The following is a 23,050-nucleotide window of genomic DNA, read 5'->3' on the forward strand; positions in this document are numbered from 1 at the left end:
TATTATTATAAACCTGAAATGTATGAATTATATTTAAATACATTTAGCTTTTCAAAAAGATTTACATTAAATTTTCAAATACTTTGTTTTTCAAAAAAAATTTAACTACATTTTTATCAAAAAAAAAATGTATTTCATTTTAATCAAAAAAAATTATTACATTTTTATCAAAAAAAAGAACAAATTTAATTTTAACACAAAATTTTAAATATATTTTATTGGATTAACAGAAATAACTGGATTGCACCAAATAAATCAAAGTGGGAGGTTAACAACTAACAACTTATAACACATAGAGTACATAGATTTATATTATATATCATGTATAATATAATCTATTTAAATGAGTCAATTAAAAAGGGAATGGAAATAAGTGTGTGTGTGTGTGTGTGTAGGTCTCCAGGCTCCAGGAGGAACAGTTCAGTCTGCTCCAGTGTGCTGTGGTGGAGGCTGAGGGAATCATCCTGGACGCTGTGTCTAAACTGGACGACCCTGTGCACGTGCGCTGTGTCAGCTCACCTGGTAACCAAAATAAATCATATATCGTTATCATCATCATAATGATAAATACATGTTTACACAGTGTAAACTAATAATCATTCTGATTTTTATGGACAGACACACAATGCACCAAAATATGCGTGGAACACAGAGTCAGCTAGCTTAATGCTAACATATAATGGAAAATCTTAAACCCTATGCTTCAAATCTAGATAATCATATTCTAGATTCATCTCCGTTAGCGGGATTCAACTAACCAAACATTCCCCGTACATGCATTCACATAAAAGGGGTGGAGCTTACAGCATCTGACCAATCCGTCTTTCCAGGAGGAAGAGCTTATGATCTCGAACAAATGTAATCAATTTAAATCCATGATGACAGCGAAGAGCAATAGTGTTAGTGCAGCGCACACCAGGAGGGATTGGTTAGGAGGCGGAGCTTTTATACTCCTCAGATCTGATCCACTTCATAACTTGGTACTGACCAGGTTGATGAAGTTTAAAATGATGAATAATTAAAATCTATAATTCAGACCAAAAACAACTGTTGTTACAGAAAAGGTAGAAATGATAGAACTCAGACAGGAAGCTGCTGATACTGTTAATCACGTTTCTAATCAGGTAGATCTATTTATCACACACATTGTTTACTGTAGTATGTTCCTGATGATGATGTTAGCCTCACTATAGCGTATGAATTAATTAATAATTAAGTTTGTCTTTGAAAGCCAATACACTAAAATTATTGATTTGTGGCAGAATTATTTCTTGTGGTTTTTTACACTGGAGTCATTTTTTTGTTTATTATGATGAACCAGTCAGATGTGTTTTTCAGATTATTTGGTGAATCGTTCTGAAATCACGCTGAGCTCCATCGACAAAATGCAGCAAAGCCACAAGGTCTACATGGATAACAGGAGCGGTATGTTGGATGATGGTGTTGGATGATGTTGGATGATGGTGTTGGATGTTAACTGTCTCTATCTTCAGATGCCAGTGGTCTACTGAGGGCTGTTACTCAGTTTTCTCATCTAGCTGCTGACACCATTGTCACCGGAGCTGCTACGTCTCACTCTGCCCCTATCGACCAATCAGATCGTAAGATCACGTGTCCAATCAGATGGAATAAGTAAAATAAAACGGAATGACTCAAATGAACCTGGATCATTAGATTAAGTCAGATCCATTAAATTTGTCTCATTTAGCAGCTTTAACTCATTGTCTTAATAATAACAATTTTTACTCTACAAACCTGAAATGAAAGTGGAATACTTCAAACCTGTGTGTGTACGTACGTACGTACATGTGTGCGTGTAGGTCTCAGTGATGGATGCAGGGACTGTTCCAACCATTGTCTCCAGTATCTGAAGGAGCTGAAGCTCCAGGCCAGTCTCCAGAGGGCCGACCCCTCCTCCATCAGACTCACCGTCCAACGCCTCCTGGCTCTGGGACAGGTAGGCCTTCACTGGTCCTCCTTCAGCGTCACTGAAGCTATATATACAGTATATACAGTGTTGGGAACGTTACTTTAAAAAAGTAATTAGTTAGAGTTAATCACTACTTGTTCCAAAAAGTAACTGAGTTAGTAACTAAATTACTCTATAATAAAAATAACTAATTTACAACAAAGTCATCTCAATGCGTTTATCAAAATATAAAATTCATAATAAGAAAGAAAAAACCCAACAAGATCCACATGAACAAGCATTTAGCGACAGTGGAAAGAAACAACTCCCTTTGATTAGGAATAAATCTCTGTTAGAACCAGGTTCAGAGGTGGCAGCCATCTGCGTGGACTGGTTGTGGTTAGTGGACAGAAGGACCAACAGAACATAGAACATCAGAGTGTTCCAGACTCAGACAGGGTTATGGTTATGCTGAGAAGGCATGTGATCGGGTGGACTGGATATTCTTGAAACGTGTTATCGAAGATGGGTTTTGATGAAAGATTTAATGATTGGTTTGACGCGTTATATACAAATCCCACTTCCAAGGTACGTGTAAATGGTTATATTTCAGACGTTTGGAGTGGAAAAAAAAAGCTTTAAAATGTACGCGTAAAAGTCCCAGCTCTAATATATATGTAGTTAATCGCTTTTTTTCCACTCCAAACAGCATGGAACCATTCTCATTTCACAAGTTCCCGCTATACCCATAATACCGATGCACATACCGCAACACAAGAAACACAAGAATCAGAAGAGGAAGTCATTGCTGTGCTTTATGGGCGTTAATTTTAGTTTAAATAAAAACACTGGATGGAAAACTAATGCTTCAGCTAGCATCTCAATGCTAAACATGTAGCAGCTAGTACTGCAATGTTAAATATGTAGCAGCTAGTACCTCAATGCTAAACATGTAGCAGCTAGCACCTCAATTCTTTACATGTAGCTGCTAGTACATCAATGCTTAACATGTAGCAGCTAGCACCTCAATGCTAAACATGTAGCAGGTAGCACCTCAATGCTAAACATGTAGCAGGTAGCACCTCAATGCTAAACATGTAGCAGGTAGCACCTCAATGCTAAACATGTAGCAGGTAGCACCTCAATGCTAAACATGTAGCAGGTAGCACCTCAATGCTAAACATGTAGCAGGTAGCACCTCAATGCTAAACATGTAGCAGGTAGCACCTCAATGCTAAACATGTAGCAGGTAGCACCTCAATGCTAAACATGTAGCAGGTAGCACCTCAATGCTAGACATGTAGCAGCTAGTACCACAATGTTTGACATGTAGCAGGTAGCACCACAATGTTTGACATGTAGCAGGTAGCACCTCAATGCTAAACATGTAGCAGCTAGTACCTCAATGCTAAACATGTATCAGCTAGTACCTCAATGCTAAACATGTATCAGCTAGTACCTCAATGTTTGACATGTAGCAGCTAGCACCTCAATGCTAAACATGTAGCAGGTAGCACCTCAATGCTAAACATGTAGCAGGTAGCACCTCAATGCTAAACATGTAGCAGCTAGTACCTCAATGCTTAACATGTAGCAGCTAGCACCTCAATGGTAGACATGTAGCAGGTAGCACCTCAATTCTTTACATGTAGCTGCTAGTACATCAATTCTTTACATGTAGCTGCTAGTACATCAATGCTAAACATGTAGCAGCTAGCACCTCAATGCTTAACATGTAGCAGCTAGCACCTCAATGTTTGACATGTAGCAGGTAGCACCTCAATGCTAGACATGTAGCAGCTAGCACCTCAATGCTAAACATGTAGCAGCTAGCACCTCAATGCTAAACATGTAGCAGCTAGCACCTCAATGCTAAACATGTAGCAGCTAGTACCTCAATGTTTGACACGTAGCAGGTAGCACCTCAATGCTAGACGTGTAGCAGGTAGCACCTCAATGCGTATCATGTAGCAGTTAGCACCTCAATGCGTAACATGTAGCAGCTAACACCTCAATGCGTAGCATGTAGCAGGTAGCACCTCAATGCGTAGCATGTAGCAGCTAGCACCTCAATGTGTATCATGTAGCAGTTAGCACCTCAATGCGTAACATGTAACAGTTAACACCTCAATGCGTAACATGTAGCAGCTAACACCTCAATGCGTAGCATGTAGCAGGTAGCACCTCAATGCGTAGCATGTAGCAGCTAGCACCTCAATGCGTAGCATGTAGCAGCTAGCACCTCAATGCGTATCATGTAGCAGCTAGCACCTCAATGCGTAACATGTAGCAGCTAGCACCTCAGCTGCTACATGTTTAGCATTAACACCTCAATGCTAAACATGTTGATTGATTTGTCACATGACTGTTCCAGGGTTTGTTTTATTTAGTTTCACATCTACCTGTAGATCTATGTTTTTTACACTGATGACAACTAGTTTGTTGTTTTATTTCAGAAAGTTTCACTTTTCCAGTTACAGTTGGAAACCTTTGTGATTGAATACTTTAGTTACATTACAGTAACCAGATTAAACTGTATCAACTAAGTGAATGAATAAAAATAACCTGTTAAAGGCTTTTTAAATGAAAATATTATCCTGTGAAATCTGTGACTTGTTGACCTGCACAACTCAAAGAATCAGAATCGAGAATCGTTTAGAACAGGATCACAATTCAGAATCAGAATCAGAAACATTAAAATCAAAATGATGCCCAACCCTATTAACAAGGTATTCAATAGATATGAAATAAATCAGATGATAGATATTTGTTTTTAGTGTATTTTCCAGATGATTTAGGACCTGTTAGCATAACAGAGGCTAACAGGAAGCTAACACGAGAGGAAGGTTAACTTTTATTAGATTATTTATTTCAGGCTCAGTAATTGTGATTAATTGTAATTTAACTTTAGTAATTGAGAACGTAATTGTAATTGATTTTCTGAGGATAATAATTGTAATTTAATTGTAATTGGAAAAAAAGCTGGTAGCTGTAATTGTAATTGAAGATGGGTAATTGAAAACGTAAATATAACTGAAAAATGTAATTGAGCCCAACCCTGGCTAGCACCTCAGTCGCTCCAGTGGTTTCTGTCTGACACTGTCTAGTATGTAGTGTGTGAGTGTGTTGATGGTGGGAGGGGCCAGTCAGTGGGAGGGGCCGATAATTTACTATGGAAGCCTCACTTCTGTCAGTCTGCTCCAGGGCAGCTGTGACTACAACAGTAGCTTACCACCACTAAGTGTGGAGTGACAGAATAATGCACATCAATGTAAAGAGCTTTGAGTGTCCAAAATAAATCCAATGTATTATTATTAATATTATCATTATGTAGAAAAACTATTTCAAACAATTTATCAGCTTCATCAGTTGCTCTGTTTATTTCATGATATCCACAGATATTCTAACAATTTTACACTGTTCAGTTTATATTTCTCTGGAATGTTCTGGACTTTTTTTTATTTTATTACAAAAACACATTTGTTTTAGAAAGTTTACTAAAAATCCAGAAAAGCATGAATATATGTTAGTTAAATGTAAGTTAGTGCTTTGTGAACAATACAATCATAATATTCTTTATTCATATTACACATTGTTAGCACTTAATGATAGAAATAATAAACACTATTTAGTTGTTTAAGATCATTTATTGTTTTCATTGATTCAGACATAAACCAACATACATTTAAACTGGAAAACGTTGTTTATTGTCATATATTGTTAGCAGTGACGTGTCGTGACCACTAGGGTTGGGTAGGCAGGGTGTTGCAAATGGAGATAACCAACGTCGACACCAATGACAATTTCATATATTTCTGCTGACAAGTGTTAATCTAACAAAATCAACATCATAAACACCATTAAAGAAACATAAACATTATTTAATATAGCCTCCATACTCTCCAACAACATATATCTCATGACACGACAGCACATCTGTTGTTTGTGTTGGAAACACAGAAACAGAGAAAATGACAACAACAACAACTCAGAACATCCTCAGTGAGGAGCATCCACAAAGTCAATCCTTCCTTTTGTTCCATTCACTGTAGAAAGAACCAACAATGTTCTGACCTTATCTTTGCTGAAGGTCTGGTAGCTCAGGTGTTGGTCTCCATCTTTTAAAAGATGTCGTTTTTCCTCTAAACAAAGTTTCTTTATCATCTCTAGCGCTGTCATCATGACTGTAGTGTTATCCCGCCCACTAGCTAAAGAACGTAGCAGCAGCCACGCTGGATCAATTCACTAATGCACTGTGAACGTACGTATAGCAATTAGCATAGCACGATTACGTCCAAAGGCAGCGTAGAGAGCTGCCTTTGGACGTAAATGGTTTTCAACACACTATGGGAACAGAGGCAGAGCAGCAATGTGCTTTTAGGAGGGGGTGTGGCCTCCTCCTGGCTCCTCCTCCGTACAGCGGAGTGAGACTGTGCACCGTCTCTGCCGTACCAGGTAATAGCGATGTTTAGTCATTTGGGCTATGAAAGGCACAAAATGTTGACACTTTCAAACTTATAGGTACTGTAGGATATTGGAAATTGAAAAAATAAACAATTTATAATTATATTATAATTAAAACAAACAATCAAAATATCAATTCACGCTTGGGTAGGCACTGCCTACCTTGCCTACCCTGACTGCACATCACTGATTGTTAGGACATTAATTTAGATTAATTAATTACAAAGTCTCTAGTTAGTTAGATTAATTTATTTAATGGAGTCCCACCACTAATATATACAGTATCTATATATGATTTGTCTAAGGACATGAATTGAAATGAAACATGTTTTTATAGGAGCTTCGTCCTCAAGGTCAAGACGTGTTGAAGGAGGAACTGGGCATCATGGTGGACAAGGAGATGATCGCCACCTCCACCGCCATCGAGGAGGCCGTTTTAAGGATGGATGTAAGTACAAACTCACACACTCTTCATTAAACATGTTTTAACTGAAGGATTAAAAAACTGAAGATGTGTTTGTAGGAGATCCTGAATCAGACCAAAAAAGACACAACGGGACTGAAACTGGAGGTGAATCAGAGGTTGGTTCTCACAGTAGACTGATTGGTTCTTATAGTAGACTGATTGGTTCTTATAGTAGACTGATTGGTTCTCACTGTAGATTGATTGGTTCTCACTGTAGATTGATTAGTTCTCATAGTAGATTGATTAGTTCTCATAGTAGATTGATTAGTTCTCATAGTAGACTGATTGGTTCTTATAGTAGACTGATTGGTTCTTATAGTAGACTGATTGGTTCTCATTGTAGACTGATTGGTTCTCACTGTAGATTGATTGGTTCTCACAGTAGATTGATTAGTTCTCACAGTAGACTGATTGGTTCTTATAGTAGATTGATTAGTTCTCATAGTAGACTGATTAGTTCTCACTGTAGATTGATTGGTTCTCATAGTAGATTGATTAGTTCTCATAGTAGATTGGTTAGTTCTTATAGTAGATTGATTAGTTCTCATAGTAGATTGGTTAGTTCTTATAGGAGACTGATTGTTCTCATGCTTGTGTCCCAGCATCCTCGGCTCCTGCTCTGACCTGATGAAGGTAAGTACACCTTTAAATGATGTAATATATATGAATAAAGATAGTTTAATGGTTGCTGTGTTTAATCTACAGGCGGTTCACATGTTGGTGATGTCAGCGACTGACCTGCAGAAGGACATCGTGGAAGGAGGAAGGGTAAGAGCCAAATTCATGGAAATGTTCATTAGAAATTGAATTATTATTATTATTATAGTTGTTTTTCTATCATTTTAGATACTGTTAGCCAACAATACAAATTATTAGCTTAAAAAATATATATTTTTGACCAATTTCCCACAAATCACTAGACGACATCTCATGTAAATGATGTGGGAATCACAAACACAAAATAAAGGATTGTTATCACTTTTAATACATTACCGTTTTTTGTTATTTATTTTTGTATTGCTTTTTTCCACAGACCTGATCAAGTTATGATGAGGTATCTCTATCTTAATGACCTAGCTAACTAAGCTAACATTGACCTAACTAACTTATTAGCCTTTTAGCTACATAGCTGCAAAGCTAACCTATCTATTCAGTTCACTATAGATATCTATTTAACCATAGACATCTATAATTAAAGCTAGATGTCTCGTCCGCGCTGCTGGCCAATGGAGTCGCACGTCCACACTGGCGGCCATATTGGCTCGGTCAGCTCGCCTCCCTTTGACATTGTGTAGTAGTGGTGCATGCACTATTTAAATAATTCAGAGGTGTTGTTATAATATTGCACTAATTATGTTACACTTTTGGTCAAAAGTTTGGGATCACCCACTTATTTCCTCTATGAACTTCAGAAAGGTGCATTGAATGCACACACACGGTATTTATGTCAAATCAATATATGAGCTACTAAAACTCAGCGTACAGAATGGCAACATTGGATATATGTATATTTTAATAAAAAATAATATATTTAAAATTTTTAAATTTTTATTTTAAACAAGTAATAATTCAAAATATTGTATTATATTTGATAAATGTGACATTTATTTGGAATAAAAAATATGTACAAGATTCCCTTTAACACATCAAGAAATAGTGCATGTGTAAATCCCAGAACTAGACTACTGTAGAAGTATACACATGGAGGACAGAGATAAGAAATGACCCACAAAACATAGTGAAATCAATAATGATCAATAATATTTATTACATGATGAAGATACTATACATGATCATTTAAGAATAACCACCTTAAAGTAGTTGTAAAAAGGTGTCCAAAAGAAACATTCAGTGATTGTGTAAACAAACATATTGTAAAAAAGCCTTGCATCAACAACATTCCTGTAATTCTATTATGTCAGCCCCACTGTTCATTTGTAAAAGGATCTTGTTGTACGTACTTCACTAAGTAACTAACAATTAACCTAAATATAGTCATAGTATTGTAATATCCTGCAGGTGATCCCACGGGCTCTGGTTTCAACACAACGGTGATTAGAGCATCCGTAGGCTGCACAAAAGTCCAGCATCTTTACTCAGCTTAAAGCATATGATTCCTACAGGAAATTACTGTGACAAAGGCTGTTGTAATATTAATAATTCATCTATTAATCCTAAACTTCTTTTAGGGCGCGGCCTCCGTCACTGAGTTTTATGCCAAAAACTCACGCTGGACCGAAGGCCTGATTTCAGCCTCCAAAGCCGTGGGTTGGGGAGCTACGCAACTACTGTTAGTACCTCCTTCATCATGATCATCATCACCCACATCATCATCAGCCATTTCCATTTTTCTATTTTGGGCCGTTGGTCCTCGTTAGGGACATGCCCCCCCCCGAGGATTCCACACCATACAGCTCCTCTGGTGCCTCAACATATTGCCTCTGGCACCCCGGGCACATGGAAGTCCTCTCTCTCGCTCTCACTCCACCAACTGCTCCCACCAACGCCTCACAACCCCCATCCTCCCCCTCACCCGCCTCCACTTATCCCCAAATCACACCACCCACTCCACCCCCCTCCCCCCTCCCCACCCAAAGGCTATTCACTCTACATCTTCTGATATGTCTCGCATAATTTCCATACGTTATCCACACTATGGCTGCAACGATTAGTCAACATAATCGATAACGTCGACAGAATCTGCGTGGACAACTCGTTTAATCTTGTAAACAATAACAAAGCCTAAAAACCGGCATGCGGCCACTTCCTGGGGCAGGTCCTTACATGAACTGCAGGGGGCACTACCACTCCCATCTGACTGTTTAAAAGCTGGAAATTAGAAAATATAAGCGAGGAAGAATGGCAGACCAAACTGTTGAAGAAGCCAGAAAGCTTTGACTTAAAGTTTCTAAAGTGTGGAAACGTTTCAGCAATGATAAAGCAGCGAAATAAGTTTATTCAATTCAATTAAACTTTATTTGTATAATGCAAATTACAAGTCATCTCAATGTGCTTATCAAAATATAAAATTCATAATAAGAAAGAAAAAACCCAACAAGATCCACATGAACAAGCATTTAGCGACAGTGGGATCTCTCCGTTTGAACAGGAATAAATCTCTGTTACAACCAGGTTCAGAGGTGGCAGCCATCTGCGTGGACTGGTTGTGGTTAGTGGACAGAAGGACCAACAGAACAGGATAGAGAGATAGAACATCAGAGTGTTCCAGACTAGTTGAGCCGTGAACCACAGATCAGGAAGTGACATCATCAGCCTCACGACACCTGAAACAGAGCAGAGAGAGAAGGACGAGGAGAAGACACTGACTGCAGAAAAACATGATACATTATTATCAAGTCATCATGTCTTGGCCTTGGGGTTCACTCCCAGTGGCCTAGTCAGCACTTATTACAAAGGTGATGAATCTCTTCCTGTTTATTGGTAAGTAGGGATGTAACAATTAATCGTAAGGCAGTTAAAAATCGATTCATAGATATTACGGTTCATATCGATACTCTGAAAATTGAATCGCAGTACTTTTTTTAAACAGCAGAGGGCGCTATATATTTATCCTTCTCTTGTCCAGAAGCGTAGGCGGTGGGCGGAATCTCCTCCTACTCTTAAACATGTTCATAAATGATTCCTTACCCCTTTAGCACCGAAAGAATATCTGTAATATTACGTGAATATCGGTAAAAGTCACGTTTTTCTATTAGCTCTGTCTGCTAGCATAGCATCTCTTCTTCACTGCAAGAATATTTGCATGCCAACCGACCACTGGCTTACCAGCGCCCTCTGCTGGTCCAAACAAATATCTGATGTAAATACGGTGCAATGACTGTTTTTTTTTAAAGTCCAATTGTTAAGGCACAAAATACATTTTCAGTTGCACTTTTAAAAAGAAAAAGAACTATTATGCAGTTTAGTATTGTTTACTATAGAACCAGAATTTAAATTAATAGGCTTATTCTTCATTTGTATTATTCCTTTACTTATTTCATTCAGGATTTATTTTTAGTTAAATTGCATTGTTTTGAATAGTTTATCAAGGGATTCTTTTGACAATGAAAGATAAAGGAAAATGGTACAGTATCTTCTAGTTTTTTCCCGAAAAAAATAAAGGAATATTTTTCAGTCATCATTTGTCTACAGCCCCATTTTGTAAAATAAATCGTGAGAGAATCGTATCATGAATCGAATCGTATCGGGAGTTGAGTGAATCGTTACATCCCTATTGGTAAGCTAACAGGAACTTCAAAGTCTGTAAATGTGTCCGTTCACAGACGAGCCCATGTCCGCTCTAGCGGTTAGGTTATGATTCAGTCCTGTTTATGTGGACTGTAAATCATAACCAGCTACATCAGAATTTGAGTTTCTTCTCATTTATTGAACCAGTAAATGTGATGTAAACTATGTGAGGTACAACTGGCTTTTCATGGTAAGTGCAAGCACCCCCACAGCTAGTGTTCCACGTTCTTCATGTCCAGTGGAAAGGTGAGACCATAAGTCACGTTGATATATCAAGAATCTTTAATTTTAATCACATGCAGATTTGTTTGTTAGCCAACAAACTAGGATTGAAATAGTTATGTTTGTTTAGTGCTCATCTCAACTACGAAAGAAGCTAGCTAAATTAGCAAACGCTAGTTCAGTTTTGTTTATGCATAATTTACTTCATTAAACCTGCTTTGAATTTAAATGCCTTGTTTTCTGCTTATACTAGCATTAATTATGAATAATAAATAATAATAAAAATCTATCAATTGTGTAATTTTATATAATATTGATAAATAATTAGGTTTTTCTTAATTTGTAGGTAATCTGATAATTTGTAATAGGTATTTTATTGTGATAAAAATATATAATTTTTAAATTGAGAACTAATATACATCTTTTTTTAATAATGCTCCTAAGCAAAGGCGTTAGAATGAGTTTGTCATGAGGTTCATGCACCCCCCAAATGGCTAAATTACTAACAGCATCCTGAATATAATAGTCATTGATATGAGATCAATATCTATGGTTGAGGATGATCCAGACCTTCCATCCAGACTCCACCTTATCATGCACAACTCTTTAGTTGCTTTAAAGTTCAAACCACCAGAACCTGTAAGGCACATTAGCAACATCTTTTGTTACTTTTTTTTTTTTTTTTTACAAAGTGTTGTCATTATGAGTAGTTGTTAGGGATAGTGTTACCCTAACCCTAAGACCAAATGCACTTTATATTATTTAATTAATTATTTTTTATTGTGATCATAATTTCTCATGTTAAAAATACAACTATTATAAATGCATTATTTTGTCCTGTCATTGTTTTATTTCCTTTGTGTAAAACATGTTGTTAGAGTACAATAGGGTCACTTTCACAGGTGAGGATTTAAGCAAATGAGTTAAAATAGTGATTCAAAAATATACAGTATGCTTCAAAACAAAAACAAATATTATGATTAATCAACTAATTGGAACAAATATTGGAAGATTAGTCGACTAAAAAAATAATCATTAGTTGCAGCTCTAATCCACACCAAACTCCTCCCTCTCACCACTCGTACATGCCCGTTCATGAATCACTCTCTCACCTTCCGTTTCCACACTCATTCCACAAATCACACACTCAAATCTCACTCTCTCCTCAGCCATTCGATGCATACGCTTCTGATGGTTGGTCAGGCCTGCCTTACCCCCAATTCCCACTGAATACGGGTCCACTGCGTTACGTCTCCGCCACGCCAGCGGAGCTGATGGGTTTCACTTTAGTCCATGTTAATTTCCATAGGATCCGGTGGGCTGCATATCCTTCCCAACTCTGACAGTCTGGAACCCTCCAGCAGAGATACGCATGACTTCTATTTCTGGCGGATGCCGGAGCCTGACGCATCAACTCAGTGAAACAGGAAGTTAAGCACATACTAAACATTAAAACATCCGGTTACTTTTCAAAATAAAACATTTCAGATCATGTTTCAAGTAACTACATCACCAAAACATCATAATTCTTCTTGTAGTCCTTTGTTAGGAAGACTGACCTGTTTGTGTTTGTTGTTGCGTTATAACACTTCCTATAACTCTCGCGCGATTATGTAAATATTGCGAGAACTCCTCGGTCTTGTGACAGATTTTGCCGTAGCACTCTCTCTACCTTTCCTCTCTAACACCTCTCCTACCTCTCCAGTTCCTCGGCCCGGGGTGGGGATGGATGGTCCGTAGACCAACCCTCCTCAGGGCAGTTGCCTGCCTTGCCCCAAAGTTCAACACCAGAGTTGCACCAGTGTGGAACCCTGGGGGGCCCTTGCCTTGAATCGTTTTTAAAGAGGGGTCCAGGTCGACTGGTTTTTTCCCTCTCTGTTGTGGGCAGGGGTTGTTGGGCATCTCCCCTCACGGTTTGACCCCACATTGCCCCCCACCCCCTGGTGGGTCATTTGTCGCACCAAGGCAGCAAGCTGCCCAGGTGAGTCCCCCTTGCGCCTGCGTGGAGACTTCCCACCAAGCAAGGCATCATCACCATCACCGTCATCATCATTATTACCTTCATCATTATCATGTCACTTTGCTCCGCCCACAGTGACTCAGCTGATCGTGTGGTAACTGATAAAGGAACGTATGAGGAACTCATCGCCAGCTCTCATGAGATCGCAGCTAGTACCGCTCAGCTAGTGGCCGCCTCCAAGGTACCACACACACACACACACACACACACACACACGGTTATAACCCTAACCACAAACCACTTGCTGATATTAAAGAGTTTCTACGTCTGTTTGACTTATTTTAAAACTCATTATTCATATATATTTCATTCTTTTTTTTAAATTCATGAATGTTTAATTTTTTGGAAAATACAAAAATGTAAACGTTTAGTAATCAAGGCAGTGTTAGGGTGCGAATGATTTGGGGTCTTGTTCGGCAGAGCAGGGGTGGACCTCTTTGCCTCAAAGGAATCAACCAACTGTCCCCTTTGGTTTTCCCTGAGGGAAACCACCAGTCCTCTGGGTCAAGATGCTCTGGCGCACCATTGGCCAAAGGGTCTCCTTTCCACCTTTCCACCACAACCTCTGTTTTTGCCGACACTTCTGAGGGTTCTCCAGGAGGGCCACATGTTTTTGGTGGTGTTCTTCTTCTGGCCAGCTCAGACATGGTTCCCCCTGCTGTGCAAACTCTGTTTCAATGAACCGTGTTGTCTCCCCAACAGGAAAGATCTGTTGTTCCAACAGGGAAGTCAGGTTTGGCATCCCAATCCTCACCGCCTTCACTCGTGTGTTTGGCCACTGAAAGGCCTGAATCATTACTGAGCAGATGTGTGGAACTTCTCAGGCAGACCATCCTGAATGCCAGAGCACAGTCCACTTGGCTAGAGTCTGCCAAGAGAAGTTGTTTATGGAGTGGTGTGAAAACCATGGGGAGGACCCAGTGTTTTGCTTGGTGTTGTGGCGGTTTTGAATGAAATGAGACGGAGTCAAGTTGAAGGGTTAAAGGTCAAATACAGACACAGAGTTTATTTGGTCAAAGGGTTTTAGAGGCAGAGCGGTCTGGGATTCAGAAGATTCAGTGTGAGCGTCCCATGAATCTGTAGTTGTTCTGTGTTCTCAGGGTTCTGTAGCTGCTGATAGCACTAAGCATAACAATGACAGAGTCTCTGAGAAAGACCTTGGTAAATGTTATCAGTACAATAGTATCTGGCCTGCTTAGGGCAGTTTGACCAGAACTGACCAGGAGAGATTCTGTAATCACATATCATTTGGTCCCCACGGTTCTGAAGTTCCCGCAGTCTCTCCTGGATAAGTGTCAGGCTCCATCCACCTTAAAAGTATATGTTGCTGCATTATCAGACTGACAGAGCTCTACGAGCCCCTGCATGGGACCTTAGTGCTGAATGGCTTGTCAGCCTCCCTTTGAGCCGCTGGCAAGGGCGGAGCCACAGTGAGTGTCGCGTTAAACTGCATTTTTACTCGCTATCATCTCTGCAAAAGCGTGTCAGTGAGTTGCACGCACTGTCAGTCAGCCCATCATGCCTGAAGTGGCACCCGGGTGGTACAGGTGTCACGTCATTGCCTAACACTGCTTTTATTCCAAAGGTGCTGTCCAGTTCAAAGCTTAATCAGCCTATAAGGCTAGCATCACCCATCCCCCATCAGGAGAAGATTAGAACAGATCAAAGCTCGTGTCCAGTCAGGGCCCTGAGATTTTGTATTGAAAGCACTGCAGCCACTCGTACGTCTGCACAGCTTTTTGTTTGTTATGGGGGTCCCAACAAAGGCTCTGCTCCCTCTAAGCAGCGCTTAACTCACTTCATTGTAGATATTATTAACCATTCCTATCAGGTGTCAAGCTGCCCTATACCATCGGTGTGTATTGTCATTCTACCAGGAGTGTGTCTACTTCTTGGGCTGCCCTTAAGGGAGTGCCCCTGGAGGAAATTTGTGCTGCTGCCTCATGGATGACGCCATGCATATTCTCCAGGTTTTACAATGTGGATGTTGCTACCACTGGGCGTGGTCCTTCAATCTTGTGAGGCTTCTCAGTAAGGTTGGAGTCTGGGATTCCTTGTGACTACGCTGGTACTGTATATTTCATTCAGTGCTTTAAGCACCGCCTCTGGCTGTCAGCAGGAATGAAATAGAACGAAAGTTATGAATATACAATAACTGCAGTTTTATGAATCCCGAATGACCGTCAGAGCATCATGTCATTCAAAGTCCTCGAGTTCCTGCAAGAAGATTCTGTAGGAAGCGAACCTTGGCTGACACTGGAACTTATTATTTTTCTTGGGTTGCAAGTGACATTGTTGTTATGCATACTGAAACTGTGCATGCACGAAGAGAACATTCAGTACTTTAAGCACCGCCTCTGGCGGTCATTCGGGATTCATAGAACCGTAGTTACACTCGTAACTTTCATTTTAACTGATGCTAATGAACCTTTAGGTAAAGTAACTGATGCTAATGTACTTTCAGGTAAAGTCTGACAGGAACAACAGGAAGTTGTGTGCGCTGCAGCAGGCGTCGCGACACGTTAACGACATGGCTGCTTTGGTTGTCACTTCCTCCAAGCATGGACAGAGACAGATCTCTGACCAAGGTGAGACGGACCATCCTCTGGTTCAATCAGACACAGGCATCGGGTCACATGGTTTACATGATGGTTCCTGTTCTTACAGGAATGATGGACTTCTCTGGGATGTCTCTGATCAAACTCAAGAAGGAGGAGATGGAGGCTCAGGTGAGTTCTGCTCTGAGTTCTGCTCTGAGTTCTGCTCTGAGTTCTCTGAATGTTACAGGTGAAGGTTCTGCAGCTGGAGAACCAACTGGAGCAGGAGCGGGTCCGTCTGGGAGAGCTGAGGAAGAGACACTATGACCTTGGCTCCTCTGGGGTCAGTGAGGATGATGGAGCAGAGTGCTTCCCTCCTCCTCCACCTCCAACTCTGCTGGACTCCGCCTCCACCTTTCCAGCCTTCTCCTCCGTACAACCATACGCCAACACCAGCACCAACCCTAACCCCACCAACTTTCCTTCCTCCAACCCGTTCACATCAGCTCAGTCGTACTCTGTGTCTCAGGCTTACTCACCAAGCGCTGTCCAGAGCAACCCCCCCACTCAGCCCTTCCCCACCCCTAACACTGCTCAGAGCTACCCCCCCACTCAGCCCTTCCCCACCCCTAACACTGCTCAGAGCTACCCCCCCACTCAGTCCTACACCCCCACTCAGAGCTACTCCTCCTTCCCGCCTCCGTCTGCCACCTCCAGCCTCAGCCAATCAAAAGCAGCCACTCCAGCTCAAAGCAGCACACACTCCCCTAAATCTGGGCGGAAGAAACCGAACATCTTCCTGAAATCTGGGAACCTCCTGAAGAATGCGGTGAGTTCTTCCCCCCAATCATCAGTTCATCATCGTCTGATTTTTCTTTTCTTTTCTTTTCCAGTTCAAACGAAATGAAGCTTCGTCTGGAGAGTCTTGAAGACGTCACAGCTTTACCTCTACCATCAACCTTAAAATCACTTTATTCATCTATCAGCAGCTCTACTTCTGACTCTAATCAATTAGATCAATTCATTACTATTTTTCTAGATATGTTTTGTACGATTCTTATTCTGTTTGATTCTTAAAAATATAAAGTGATTTGCTTTTCTAAGTCTGTGTTTGTGCTGCTTTACTTTACAATTAGCATTCTGCGTGTGCATACTGAGTGAACGTTGTGATCTGGACTGTTCACGGCCACCACCAATGTTATACTTAAGCTAAGTGCTGAGTCACCGCCTTACATCTACACACACTAATCACCAGACTGTCTGAACTGATTACACAACACAATATACACAATATACACAACTATAACATCACATCTCACTCTCACCGTAAAACAGTTAACTCTTCCCCACCGCTTCCATTTTCCTACCCTGACTTCCTCTTCCCTGTTTCCTTCCCCCTCACCCAGGTGTAACACTGCCCTCTCTTTTTATATCCTTCCTTTATTAAAGTATGTATAACCCTTCCTTAGGGAGGGCTGGTGATGGTCACAATTATGCAATAAAATAAATTCATTTATTTAATTGCAATAATAAAGGCAAGGCAGATTTATTTGTATCGCGCATTTCATACACAAGGTAACTGATCAATGTGCTTTACGGGTTAACCCTAACAACTCAGAATCAATAAGAACATTAAAAATCATCAACAAACACATGACATCATCAACATGACCATAAATCTCTCTCAATCATACACAGTAGAGAAAAAGTTTGATTTAAAAATGTTCACATGTGATGCTGACTTCAGCTCTGCTGCAGTTTGTTCCACTTCTTTGCAGCATAACAACTAAACACAGCATCACCATGGTTACTGTGAGCTCTGGGCTCCACTATCTGACCTGTGTCCATAGATCTCAGAGACCTGCTGGGTTCATACCTGACTAACATCTCACTGATGTATTCTGGACCAAACCCATTCACACATTTATAACCAGCAGCAGAACTTTACAGTCTCCTCTGAGGCTGACTGGGAGCCAGTGTAATGTGTTCTGACCTCTTTGTTCTGGTTCAGACCTGAGCTGCAGCGTTCTGAACCAGCTGTAGATGTTTGATGAAGACCATTACAATAGTCCAGTCTGCTGGAGATAAAAGCATGGACCAGTTTCTCCTGATCTTTCTGAGCCATTAATGTTCTTTAGGTGGTAAAAGCAAACATTAGTCTTAAAAAGATTAAACTGCAGATAGTTTTGACAGCATGTGTAGAAAATAAAAACGACTGTAACGGCTCAGCTAGTGAACATGTTATCATGTGATTATTGTATTTGTTTTAATGAGGATGAGGTTATATTACAAATGAGTGGTTTTTATTTATTATTACTCTGTATTTTTATCCACACAGTGACGTCACAAACTCCGTCTTACTCACATGTTAAACACACCCACATCAGACATTGCGCCTTCAAAATAAAATGTTTTCCTTTACTGAACAAATAATCAAATATTGTCTAAAATATTTATACAACGTGTATTTGTTTGAAATAACTCATTGGTGTTTTAAATATGCTTCTATACATGTGTATATATATATATATATATATATGTGTATAAGCACATACATACAGTAAGTGTCATACATGGACCAACACGACGTGTGTACATTACATATAAATATAAACTGTAAATCATAACTGTTTCAAATAAACCATGAATAATTAACAGCCATATAATGTGCGCATCTACACATTCCAACACACAAAATCAAAATAAAAATGTAATAATAAGAAAGTCATAATGAAAAAAGTAAAAACATGTTTAACAAAGAGGTTCAACAGAATTAAATGTGAAAACGTTAATAAAATTGTCAATATTTTTGAGTGAAAATGGTATAATAACAGAAATACATTTAACATACGTTCAGTTATCAAAAGTAAAACAAGAATGAAATAAATAGAATAAGAAGTGAAACTGTTGTTAAACTTGTAATATTTATAGATAACTGCGACACTAGTGGTTTTATTTTGAAGTGTCCACCCGGATGTTGTAGTGTAGTGAAGCATCTTTCCGGATGGCAGTGTCAGCCGGTCCCTCAGGAGGTCACAGGTTCTAATCCCACCATGGAGCACAGCGGTTCGGCTCTGGAGAAGAACGTGGCGGACCTCACGGTCATGGACGTGTACGACATGGCGGCGGAAGTGGGTCAGGAGTTCGAACGGATCATCGACCGCTACGGCTGTGAGGCCCTGTCCCGCCTCATGCCCCTGGTGGTCCGGGTCCTGGAGGTTCTGGAGGTGAAGGTGAGCCGTGGAGGTCTGGACACCGACGAGCTGAGGCTGGAGCTGGACCGACTCAGGCTGGACCGCAAGGAGCGGCTGGAGAAGGACCAGAGACACCGGAAGGTCTGCGCAACACAACAGGAAACACACGATAACTTTCACAATAAAACACACATTTATTCATCAAACTGTTCATTATCGTTGATAATAAACAATGTTTACACTTTAGGGGCCTGTACTACGAAGCTGGATCAGTATATCCTGGATCATTATATTCTGATGTGTGTGTGTTAGCTTCAGCTAACCAAACGTTCTCTGTACTATGAAGCAGGATGAAGTGCTTGCAAACATAGGGTCAGGGGTTTCAATCCACTCATCTTTTTATGAAGTCCTTTTCATTTTAAAATTTGAGATTAAATGCCGACATCTCTGCGACACATGAGGAACTATATGCACTGTAATGTCCGCTACTTTTTTTTCTCACGCTTTGAACCCTGCGGCTTAAGCAATGTCGCAGCTTAATTGTGGATTTTCCCGATTTTATAAGCTTCATGCCGCCACAAAATTGACCACAGCAGCAGCAGCAGCAGCAGCAGCAGCAGCAGTAAAAGTCATCCAGTTTGTAATAGAAGGATAAACAGCATAATGCTGCGTTCACATCAAATTCGTCTTCTGCGGCACCGAACGCATCTGCCGCATGAAACGTACAGCAGGATAAAAAAAATGTCTGAAGAAAAGACTGTGCTCCTTTTTCTCCTCTCACAACTATAAACCACCAGTGAAAAAAGCCGGTGTGATTAGCGGCTAATGCTATCCTAGCTCAGTGCTACAGAGATAACTTTTACCTGCTACTACCACCTACTCGCTGATTCTTCTCCACGTCAAATCTTTCCTAGTCTGGTCCTGGTTATAAAGGGCGTGTCCTATAGCTCCAGGTGGTCAGACACAGCTTCTACTCCATGGTTGAAAGGGTGAACAGACCAGTGTCTGTGTTGATGTGACGTCATCGTCAACAAAGAGTCTGATTGGCTTTCGTCATGGGAAACAGCCGTAGGAGTTCAATATTTTTAACTCTTGACTTTGTATGTAATCTGGACGTACGGACATTTCGTGACGCATCCAGTGTGAACGCAGCATAAGGAGGACGGACAGATGCAGCAGAGATCAGAACATCCTGTATACATGTCGTATCCAGGATGTTCTGATCTCTGCTTCGTCTACAGTAAAAGTCAGTCAGTTTGTAATAATAACATAACAGCATGAAGTTACCCAATCACCACGTTGGATTTGTTCAGAAGCGATCGATCTGACTCAGAGTCCGACTCGCTGTGATCGCTCCACGGTAGTTCACGGTAAGAAGAGCAGATGAAGTGGTTTATCAGTCTGGTTCTAGTAAAAAGTCACCATAAAAAGCTGTAAATGTACTGATATGTAGACGTGGAGCAGTGAGGAGGAGACTTCATGTAGTAAAGGAAACGTATCATTTGAAACACCAACATTTCACTGCAACCTAATGTGAGTACAGCAGCCCGCCTACCTGCCCGTTCTAATTGGTGGAGTTGTCTGACGGACACCCTCATCAGCCACTAGGGTGCGGCCTAAGTCAGGCTGCGGCATTTGTGTGAATTTTTCTTAAAAATTGCTAAATTATTGTAATGCGGTCAATAAAACAGTGTGCTTTATAGCCTGTACTTTATTATCAATATCAACTATATGTATTATAGTAACTGTAGGAACTATAGTAACTATATGAACTATATATACTATAGTATCTATATGTATTATATAAACTACATGTGCTATAGTAACTCTATGAACTATATATACTATAGTATCTATATGTATTATATAAACTACATGTACTATAGTAACTATATGAACTATATATACTATAGTATCTATATGTATTATATAAACTACATGTGCTATAGTAACTATATGAACTATATATACTATAGTATCTATATGTATTATATAAACTACATGTGCTATAGTAACTATATGAACTATATATACTATAGTATCTATATGTATTATATAAACTACATGTGCTATAGTAACTATATGAACTATATATACTATAGTATCTATATGTATTATATAAACTACATGTGCTATAGTAACTATATGAACTATATATACTATAGTATCTATATGTATTATATAAACTATATGTACTATAGTAACTATATGAACTATATTCTCCCATTGTGCGTAAGTCCAAAAAAACCACACAGTGGTGCTGTTTCTGGCTATATGCTATTCTCCTCCTGTACTTAATTCAGTCACTACACGCCATCATCACAGTTACACACTGTGGGTGGAGCCTCCCTCAAATGTGGGTGTTCCAATTCAAATCTAGCTTTACACACATTCTCCAATGTGCGTAAGTCCTTTTCCTCTTATGTTCTTCTAACCCTGGAATAAGTGCAGCGCCCCCATAAGGTGAAACATTATATTACACTAGAAATATGGACTTAGTTACATTTGAAGCCACACAGACTCGTACGTCGTGCAGCAGCAGCTGTGATCACTCAGCTGCTGCTGTGTGATTAATTAAAACTGTGACAGATTTCTGTCCACGTTGGTCACAGTGATTCAACTATTTTAGGTCCAACGTAAAGTCACAGTTTGATCCACTACAGAGTGAAACATGCTGTCATATGCAGATGAGGATGGAACATAAACTGTTCCCACACATATGTTAATGAGGCTCAGGTCACTTTAAACTATTTATATTTAAAACTGTGTATTATGGAAGTTAATAGTTCTGTTTCACTGTAAACATCCCTCTTCATCCATTCACTATATCATTCATTCACTCATTAATTAATTAATTATTTCATCCACTCACTCACTCACTCACTCACTCACTCACTCACTCACTCACTCACTCACTCACTCACTCACTCACTCACTCACTCACTCACTCACTCGTCTATAGTGAGGCTGATACTACAGTGTGTGCTGTAATGAAGTAAAAGTGTCTATTTATCATCTCATGGATTAATATTGATCATCAACAGTGTCATCACTTCCTGTCTGTTCTTTACTTCCTGCTTTTTCTCTTGATTTTAGTTTGAATTATGGATTTAAATTTTTCATATTTTTAAAGAATTATTCCTCACTAGTGACGTAATTTGCTTCATAGTTTCTCTGTCATTGTGATTGGTCTGACACTGCTTACTCCGCCCCCTGTCACACATAGCCAGGCTGAAATCAGTAGAGGTTTATTCCATAAAGCAGGTTATGTTCAAACTCTGATTATGTTCAGGTTCAAATGATGAAACTCTGAGTATCTCATTCATAAACATGAGGTATGTTTATCTCTGAGTATGTTACCATGGCAACATTGTCCATGAACTAAACCTGGTCACTGACAGGTTTTATCAAAGAAACCCTGGGTTTCTACCTGGCTCCGCCCACCTGAACACTTTAATAAACCTTAACACTTTTCTCTGAAACACATTAGTGACATCACACACCACAGACGTGTTCACATCATTACTAATGTTGTGTTGATTTATGTTTTTATTTTTTTTGTGATAACGATAATTTTCTTTCTAACATTGTAGATGTAGATCATTTAGTGAAACACACTGAGAGGTTGATCTACATTAAAACATCTACTGACGTCTGTAGTAAAGTTCACTGAATACAAACCTGTAGATAATATAAAGGAGGAGATGATCATTTAAATTAATACACTTTTAAGGCTTGATTATTGTTTTATATTATAATATAGTTAAATCTGTAGATCATACATCTATGAAGATATGATGGTGCAGTAAATTGTGACGCTGCTCTTGAAAGTGAAGGGTTGCGGGTTCGCGTAGTGCTTCAGTGTTTTTTTATGACATTTTTTATGACGTATAGATGACTCTGGTGATAATATTACATTAAAATCAATATAAATGATTAGATATGAAGCATCAGTCACTGTGTTTATATCCAGTGTAACAGGAGGACTCT

General features: G+C 39.6%; 2 protein-coding genes across 3 annotated transcripts in view; both read left to right on the plus strand.

Annotated features, from left to right (window-relative positions):
* The window catches only part of LOC114473099 (huntingtin-interacting protein 1-related protein-like), a 30,376-nt gene extending 13,407 nt beyond the window's left edge, over positions 1-16,969 (plus strand). The window contains exons 15-28 of the mRNA XM_028462495.1: positions 396-522; positions 1,339-1,425; positions 1,494-1,601; positions 1,821-1,957; positions 6,711-6,821; positions 6,897-6,955; positions 7,442-7,472; positions 7,545-7,607; positions 9,029-9,129; positions 13,405-13,510; positions 15,794-15,917; positions 15,997-16,058; positions 16,117-16,695; positions 16,760-16,969. Coding sequence (XP_028318296.1) covers positions 396-522; positions 1,339-1,425; positions 1,494-1,601; positions 1,821-1,957; positions 6,711-6,821; positions 6,897-6,955; positions 7,442-7,472; positions 7,545-7,607; positions 9,029-9,129; positions 13,405-13,510; positions 15,794-15,917; positions 15,997-16,058; positions 16,117-16,695; positions 16,760-16,795 — 1,731 coding nt within the window. The 3' untranslated portion in view covers positions 16,796-16,969. The remainder of the gene's footprint in view (positions 1-395; positions 523-1,338; positions 1,426-1,493; positions 1,602-1,820; positions 1,958-6,710; positions 6,822-6,896; positions 6,956-7,441; positions 7,473-7,544; positions 7,608-9,028; positions 9,130-13,404; positions 13,511-15,793; positions 15,918-15,996; positions 16,059-16,116; positions 16,696-16,759) is intronic.
* A 1,871-nt stretch (positions 16,970-18,840) lies between these two features.
* The window catches only part of LOC114472812 (RILP-like protein 1), a 51,686-nt gene continuing 47,476 nt past the window's right edge, over positions 18,841-23,050 (plus strand). For both annotated transcript variants that reach the window (XM_028462068.1, XM_028462069.1), the window contains exon 1: positions 18,841-19,201. In XM_028462068.1, coding sequence (XP_028317869.1) covers positions 18,920-19,201 — 282 coding nt within the window. In that variant the 5' untranslated portion in view covers positions 18,841-18,919. The remainder of the gene's footprint in view (positions 19,202-23,050) is intronic.

This window comes from Gouania willdenowi, chromosome 12 (genome assembly GCF_900634775.1).
Source record: "Gouania willdenowi chromosome 12, fGouWil2.1, whole genome shotgun sequence".
In the NCBI taxonomy this organism is placed as follows: Eukaryota; Metazoa; Chordata; class Actinopteri; order Blenniiformes; family Gobiesocidae; genus Gouania; species Gouania willdenowi.